The sequence below is a fragment of the Perca flavescens genome, chromosome 14, assembly GCF_004354835.1.
Source record: "Perca flavescens isolate YP-PL-M2 chromosome 14, PFLA_1.0, whole genome shotgun sequence".
In the NCBI taxonomy this organism is placed as follows: domain Eukaryota; kingdom Metazoa; phylum Chordata; class Actinopteri; order Perciformes; family Percidae; genus Perca; species Perca flavescens.
Window position 1 is genome coordinate 13,189,521 of NC_041344.1, and position 8,352 is coordinate 13,197,872.

At 38.2% G+C, this 8,352-nt stretch overlaps 1 protein-coding gene across 1 annotated transcript; it reads left to right on the plus strand.

Moving 5' to 3' along the window:
• The first annotated feature begins 2,076 nt into the window (after positions 1–2,076).
• clic1 (chloride intracellular channel 1) lies at positions 2,077–7,389 on the plus strand. The gene is made up of 7 exons (XM_028597388.1): positions 2,077–2,208; positions 2,466–2,530; positions 4,967–5,076; positions 5,398–5,523; positions 5,937–6,043; positions 6,434–6,615; positions 6,768–7,389. Exons 2-7 carry the CDS (start codon positions 2,489–2,491, stop codon positions 6,927–6,929), a joined length of 729 nt encoding a protein of 242 aa, XP_028453189.1. The 5' UTR covers positions 2,077–2,208; positions 2,466–2,488; the 3' UTR covers positions 6,930–7,389.
• Positions 7,390–8,352: the final 963 nt, after the last annotated feature.

Consider the following 8,352-nt stretch of genomic DNA (forward strand, 5'->3'; position numbering starts at 1 on the left):
AATTTTTTTAGAGCTTTATGTTGGGAAATAAAAATGCTTTATTTATAGGTCCCTAACCACTTCTTTAAAAATGTTTACTAGTGGGAATGATACACTGTTATTATTCACAAAGACACACAACAGGTTTGTATGCACTATGCAGGCCAGGGCTTGTTTTGTAAGGAGGATTTGTGCTGTGACATGTTGTCAACACATACCAGCTACAGTCTGCAATGCACTATTGTTTTCTTCACAGACAACCTGATGATCTAATTAATCCTGTTTCACCACCCTACCTGCATGTCATCTCAAAACCAAGGATGCCCTCTAGTGCACTTTACCAGGCTGAATACAATTACACCACAACCTGATTATCAAAAGCTACTGCAGCAAGCTTTAGACACTATATTCAATGTTTTTAATAAGAGGAGAAAAAACAGAATCAGCCATATGTACCCTATTATATAATATTAGCAAACGAATATGCTAAAATAACAACCTCTTCTTGATATTATAGTGTCAGCCACTGCTGCACAATTTAATTATTTCAATTATTTTAAAGTTTTAAAGTCCCTCTCTAAATGGCTTGCTTAGATTTTTGGCCATTGAAAATAGTTGGAATTAGAATTATATTCTTACATTGTCTCTCATTGGTTAAATTTATTAAACTATCCTCAAACTGTCCCCAAAAATAGGGACTTCTGTGGAGCTCTCTGGATACTAGTTTGGTCCTCCATGACAGGAAACACTGTATCTGAGTTAAGGCTTTGAACATGCTTATTGGACTGACAACCCAGCAGGACTTCCCTCATAATATTGATTACAGATTTTTGGACTAGACTCAGTAGCCTACACCTTTTCAGGTCTTGTTTGTACTCCTGAGAGCAGCAAGCAAAGTATGCCTAAAGGCCAATATCTCCCTCTACTGACTCTTTACTATACTGTGTACAGTGCTATGTTGTATTTGACAAAAATCATGTAAAATAGATAAATAAATATGCATTGTGTGTTCATAATGGCATACTATCCAACAAAGCTAAGATGATCTTTCGAGACATACTGCGGTATCACACTCGAAAGTGTATATTAAAGGAGAATTCCGGCCAATTTATACGTTAATCTTGATCGCTAAATATGCGAGTACAGTCGATAGAAAAAAACGAGCCGAATATGTGCGGTCAACACGGAGTAGCTGCAGCTACGTCTAAGAGCTTCCACTTAGCTAAAACGGCAGTTGTCGAGTGCCTTTGTGCCTCTTAACAGACACAAAATACAATTAAAATGTCGACTGTGCAATATATTCATATGAACAGGGCCCTTAGGCCTACGTGACAACAAGATGCGTTTTCAACTCAGACATTGTTTAAATTCACCCTGTCTCTATCCTGCTGTTAGCTATAGCTTGCCCTGCTACACATTAAAAAAAAATCCTTCTTAACTAAACTTCTTTACTAAAAAATGTATTTAACTCTTTATGGTCATGCTGACAGAGGATGCAGAAAGGCAAGACTCTACTTTAAAGTCCATATATATATCCACATGATACATTGTTGTAGTTGTATATTGTTTATATATATTATATTATTTTGTTATTGTTTTTACTGTTTCTGTCTTTGTTTTTATGTAAAGTGCCTTGTTTTTAAAGCACTATATTAATGATATGTATTGTTATTATTATACATTTAGGAACGTTTTGTGTTTGTGTAGCCTATTAAAGCCCACTGCTAAACCTACCTAAACTATTACACCCACAATTTAATGCAATCCAACACAACGAGAAAGCCTCACAAAAATCACAAAGCTGATAAATTGGACTGCCTTAAAATGTAAGCTACAGGTGTTATTATTGTGTCTGCGCCCTGTATAAGCCTCGGCTTATTCACAACATGGCTTTTCTAAATAACATTTTAGCCCACATCCTGGACGTTTTTGATCCACATTAAGCTTAATAGGCCTATAACCCCATATTTTGACTTATGTGAAGTCACGTTTTTGTTTAGAAATCAATTATCTTTAAGATGAAAATAACTTTGAACTCAAACCAAACCTTCCCTCCTTTACCCTGCACCCCCTATTTGCTGAAAGCTCCATCCGTCATAGTGCAGCACCACCAGGAAATGGAGGAGCTGTGATGATGATGAGTGCGTCGCTGCAGCCGAGGCAGCAGAACTGGGAGGGGAAACCAGCAAGCAGCTACAGGCGACAGCGACAACTTTAAACACTTTGCAGGTAACCTCTGCAGATTTAAAATGTGCTACAATGTAATATTTTGAGCTCTTAGGAAGCCAAAGTTTGCTTTGTTTGACGTTTACGTTACGTACGTAGCTGCTACAATGCTTAATCCGTCAATTACTGACTGGGGTTTGTAGCGGAAGATGGGCTTGGCTGTCCGAGTTTCGAACTCATTTTTGTTTAGGAAATGGAGCTTTGTGCTTTATTCAGCCTTATTTTAAAACTTATTTATCTCTGTTTACTCTTTTAAAAAGGTCTCGTGCATCAGCAGGGGGAAATGAGCGAAGCGAATCAGCCCAAAGTTGAACTTTTTGTGAAGGTAAGTGATTGAATGAGGCCCCCCGCCCCCCCAAAAAAAGTGTCGACACGGCGGTGACATTAATTTATTTAACGGCCTAAAGCTGAAGATACGCGTGTTTTGAAATTTCTTATCTAATTATATTTTATTACCCTTCTCACTGTATTGTTATTAAAAGCTGATACGCTTACACTGTTTTGTATTTGGAGACATAAAGTCACCTTGCACTTAAAATCACATTACAGCATATGCTATAATAGCCTATATTCATGTCAGTTAGACCACCTCTGCTGACTCACCCGGTTTTATAAATTACAGTAAGACTAATCTAATTAAATGCACGTTAACATAATGGGCAGGCGACTTTAATCTATATTTAGTATGTTAGTATGTCAGGCAGGCTAATCTTCTTTGAGCCCAAAACTCCAATACAACAAATATGGCTTCCCCTCATGGTCTTAAATAATGATTCCTCTGTATGAACATGTGCAACACCCTCTACTTTTTTTCCTCTTCAGGGGTGTAACATGCTGCTGTAACTTCTCTAAAGTCAGCCTCTTCATTGACATTTGATACCCTTAATTAACAGAATATATAAGTAGCCTATAGTTTCACATTGGCCTCTGTAACAGAAAGTAAGAGGTTTCCTGTTTTACTATAACTGTAAGTTTATACTGTATGCTGTTCATGCCACTGTACAAACCTTTAATGGGATATACAGTAGAATGACTGAAGATTAAATATGACTTCCTTCAGCCACACAAGGAACATTTTAAAGCTGTATGAGCATTTACTGAGCAGCATACAATCTCTAGGTGAATTCAAGAGTGAATTATGTTGCTTCTAAGAGAGCAGCTAATTAGTAGGCTATATTCATCATCAATCTACTTTCTCCATTTATCGATTGATCCAAACCAACAATTCAATACCAAAGATAATCAGTTTACCATGTTATCAAACAAACCAAAGCAGCAAATCTGCATATTTGAGAAGGAACAATTTTGACAATTAATGAATCAAAGTAATTTTTCAACTAAAAAACAAACATTACATTGTTCTAGCTTCTCAATCATAAAGATGTTGTGCTTTTCTTTATCCTGTGATACCATGTGATAATAAACTGATTATATTTGTGTTTTGATCTGTTGGTTGGACAAAACAAGACATTTTAAGACAAATCAGGGCTTTTTTTTTTCTTCACTATTTTCTTACACTTACCGACCAAATAATGAATCGATAAATGGAGAGAATATTTGGAAGATTAATCAGTAAAGACAATAATCGTTAGCTGAATAGCCCTACTGCCATATGAAACAAAGAAAAGCAGAAAATCATAAAACGGCTTGTTTTTTGCTAAGGCCATATGGTCCAAATTAAATAATTGATTAATAATGTAATAACTAACTTATAACAATTACTTATTTCACCAGTAAATTGCTGGTAAACGACAAAAACAAGCACCAGATTGGAAAAGGGTGTTTTACAATAACATAAAATGTACTACAAGGGTGGCGAGTTTCAAGTGATGTCTGTGTTGTTTTTCTGACAACGGCAGCTGCAGTCAGACTGTTACGTCCCGGTGTTGGAATCCTCTACAGGGAAATACAGTCACACTTTACACCGCTTAACGTAAGCGGTCATCATTTCAACCATTGTGTTTAATCCAGCTACTAGCTAACGATAACCTAGCGTCCTGTGCAGCAATGCTTCTGAAAAAGTATGGCACCGAAAATTTCATATGTATTTGTTACTACCGTTTACGTTGGAAATGGTGCCCTATTGGCACAGAGTTTCGGTACCCAACCCTACTAACGATTGATTTCTCAATTTATATTGTAAGCTCAAGTTGCTTTTGTCAATGTTTTGAAATAAACAAATAGGGGCATCCTGCAGAGTTTAGGCTGTAGAGTCAAGTTTGTTTTACTTTTCTTTTTAGCTCATTTTTTCTTTTCTTTTTTCTTTCTCTGTTGCTTTCCTTCCTTCCGTATTGTCTGTAAACAAAGCCAGGACTCTAAACGAGTTTTCCAATTAGTTAAAGGTTGATGGAGGGTGTTGTAATAGTTTTTGAGTGCTGACTTTGCAGCTTCAGAATCAGAAAAGGATTTATTTGCCAAGTAAGTAGCACTTACAAAGAATATGCCTTGGTTGTTGGTGCATACATAAACATGAATATGAAATAAATACAGAAACAAATAACACAAACATATAACTATTTAACATTAAGAAAAAAGAGGCTGTGTGGATGTGAAAAACATTACCTTGGTTTACGAGTGAAAACTTCATCCTTTTGTTTTTCCACACAAAAAGGAGAGAAAACAATTCAACTAAAAAACTGCAAAGTAACAGCCATGGCCCGCATATGTGCCTCGACCCAGTGGCACCACATAAAATAAACATGTAAGCAACAATACGAAAAACGTGAAATAATATAAAATGTTTTCTGTTTTTGTGTGCCAGGCAGGGAGCGATGGTCAGAGCATCGGCAACTGTCCTTTCTCCCAGCGCCTCTTCATGGTGCTGTGGCTGAAAGGAGTCACCTTCGATGTTACCACAGTGGATATGAAGAGGTGAACTCACCAGCCATGTAGCGGGGGTGGGGAGGTGGGTGGTGGTGGTGGTGGTGGTACGTACTGTGTGGTAATTTAACTAGGGGGCATTTTATTCAGATATTGAGTGTTAAAAGATATAAAGCCACTCTGGCTTTTTATTTCAGTGACAGCTGTGGAAGTCTTGAGTTGCAAACATGAGTCATTTCCTGCGGTTTCAAATGTTTTCCTTTTCCTTCTTCCCCTTTTCTTCCATCTCTCTCCTGCTGTTTAACCCTCTCTCTTTTCTGCTGGATGTCTGTCTCTCTGTTTCTGACTTTCTTTCATTACTGTCCACCTTAGGAAGCCAGACATCTTGAAGGACCTGGCTCCGGGTGCCCAGCCTCCCTTCCTGTTGTACGGCAGCGAGGTGAAAACAGACACCAACAAGATCGAGGAGTTCCTGGAGGAAAATCTCAGCCCTCCGAAGTAATCACGCACTCTGTTTCACAAATGTTTAAAAAAAATTATTGTTTAAGTCATTTTTCCAAAGATTTCCTATCTTCAGGTTTCTTTGTCTTATGTGATTGTAAATTGAATATCTTTGGACTCTGTTAGACAAATCAAATATTTGATGATATCATAGGAAATTGTAAAAGTAATTTTTCACTTGTTTCTGACATTTTGTAGACCAAACAATGAATGGATTAATTGATGATTATTGTTAATTACAGCTCTATTTGTTTTACTCACCTACTATTTCGACTTCTTGCTAATTTTGTGTCATCCTTTTATTAATCTTTTTTGTTTTAGCCCTTCACATTTCATGCACCGTTCATTCTTGTGAATGTATGCTTGTAATGTTTATATGTAAATAATCATCGATTTCTCTGTTTGTTTAGGTATCCCCGTCTGGCTGCTCGTAACCCAGAGTCCAACACAGCAGGCATGGATGTTTTCTCCAAATTCTCTGCTTACGTCAAGAACTCAAACCCTCAGGCCAACGAAAGTAAGTATATCTAACATTCTGTCTTTCTCTAGGACAGGACAGAAAACCAGCAGGGAGCGTCTGAGCTAATACCATTACGGTCGGAGCTTTTCTGCCTCAGTGCAAACAGGTCGCCTGCCGCTCTCTGGGTTTAGCCACTCTGTGTTGGGTGATCTTACTGGAAATATCACTGTTGTTGGGTAAAAACTGTGTTTTTTTCGTTCTAGTTGCTTATTTCTTTAAAATGAAATTCACTCAATCATTTCAGCCATTTAAACAAATGAAAAAATAAAATGCATTATTCTGAAATCAGCTTAGATTTGCACATCTATTTTGGAGAAACAAACTATCCCTTTAGCTTTGATTAAACACTGTATTAGTGTATTATTTTCTGTGTGCACATGTGCTCAGATCTAGAGAAAGGCCTGCTGAAGGCTCTGAAGAAGCTGGACGACTACCTCGGCTCCCCACTTCCTGACGAGATCGACGAGAATAGCGACGATGAGCTCACTTCCTCATCCCGCCCCTTCCTGGACGGCCAAGAGCTTACTCTGGCTGACTGTAACTTGCTGCCTAAGCTCCACATCGTGAAGGTAATCGTCTGTTTTAAGCTTTTCAGCATTAGGGGCCTGGGATGAAAAGATTATATTGTTGAGTCCATGTTTTGGTCTGAAATTGAAGGCTTGTATCCAGCATGTTTTGTTGTTTTGTGTTTCTCACAGTCTTGCTCTTATTCTATCTCCAGGTGGTGTGTTTAAAATACCGAAACTTCAGCATCCCTCAGTCTCTGACAAACCTCTGGAGGTACCTGAACGCAGCGTACGCCAGGGAGGAGTTTGCCTCCACCTGCCCGATCGACGAGGAGATCCACATCGCCTACTCCTCTGTAGCTAAAGCTCTCAAGTAGGAGCCCAGCGGGATGCACCTTTCATACACCAGTACAAAAACACACATTTACTCACCTGCACACACTCAGCAACTTGGTCGATCAGTTTCTCAAGAGACTTCATTGCATCTGTACGGTCATTTTTTGCAGCTTTAAAAGTTAAAATCACCTTTTTATAATGTTAGTCCATATAGCTGATTTTCCTATCATCAAACTATACTCTTAGGTTTGTTTTAGAGATGTTTATTCATGTAGTTTTCCAGCTTTTTGTTTGCCAAGTGGATTAGTTTACATCAGAAGGGAAACGAGGTAGCACAGGAGTCAGATAAGCTGATGCAAAAACAAATGCATGCACACAAAAAAAGTTAGCTGTGGCAAAATGTATTCCCACTTTTTCTGTACATTCACCTCTGTAGGAAGTTAATGATGGATCATGTTGCTTACACACACACACACACACACACACACACACACACACACACACACACACACACACACACACACACACACAAAAACTAAAGTCTAACTTGTAATTAGTTTCACCATCCGTAGATACAGTGTAAAGTTGTTTCTTCTTCCTTTCTTGATGAGTTTTTTTTTATATATTTTTTTTTTTTTGGGGGTCGTGCAAGCCTCACACAAGCTGATTCACCTCTTATTGTCAGTCTTGGTATGAAGGAAGTGGGTTTTTTTAGGTTACAAACATGCTTACTAGCGCCAGCTCACCTGCCAAAGTGTTGTGGTTTGTCTGTAATCACAGATCCTTCACATTGAATTTATTATTTCATTACTGAAGGACCAAGGCATTTCATTTAATAGTTGAGGATCACAAATATTATTATTAATATTAATTTTATTAAATAGATATAACAGCTTTTTATTCTTCATAGTTCACCTCAGAGAGGAAGTGGGGTGTTTTCCTCAGTGGCCTGCAGACCGGGTAGCACTGTAGGGAGGCAGAGCTGAAAACGGTTATAGAGACAGGAAACTATTTGAATAGACTCGGGCTTCCCCTTTCTGCGCTCCCACAACAGGGGTGAAGGATTATTAAAGATTAAGCTGTCAGAGCCTTTAACCAACAGTTTATTTTGTTCTGCCTGTCATATATGAAGGATCCTTTTTTAGTGTCATACAAAAAAGGGAGATCAGATTGTAAGTGTATTTAAGTGGCCGTGGATGAAGAAGTTAAAAACTGTTGTTAACTGCTAGTCCTAAATAGAGCTCAACAGTGGCAGCCAACTTTTGAAATGCTCTGGTTCCGGAAGTGATTTTCCCCATTCAATATTTCCATTGAAGTTTCAAGTAAGTCTACTTGGATGGTTTAGACTTCATGACTAATAATCAAAATCCTTATGGAGAAAATCAACGGGATTTTTACTTCGAGAACCACACTGTTGAGCATCTCTTGAAAGGACTTGTACTGCCTCCTCTGGTAGCTCGGGGC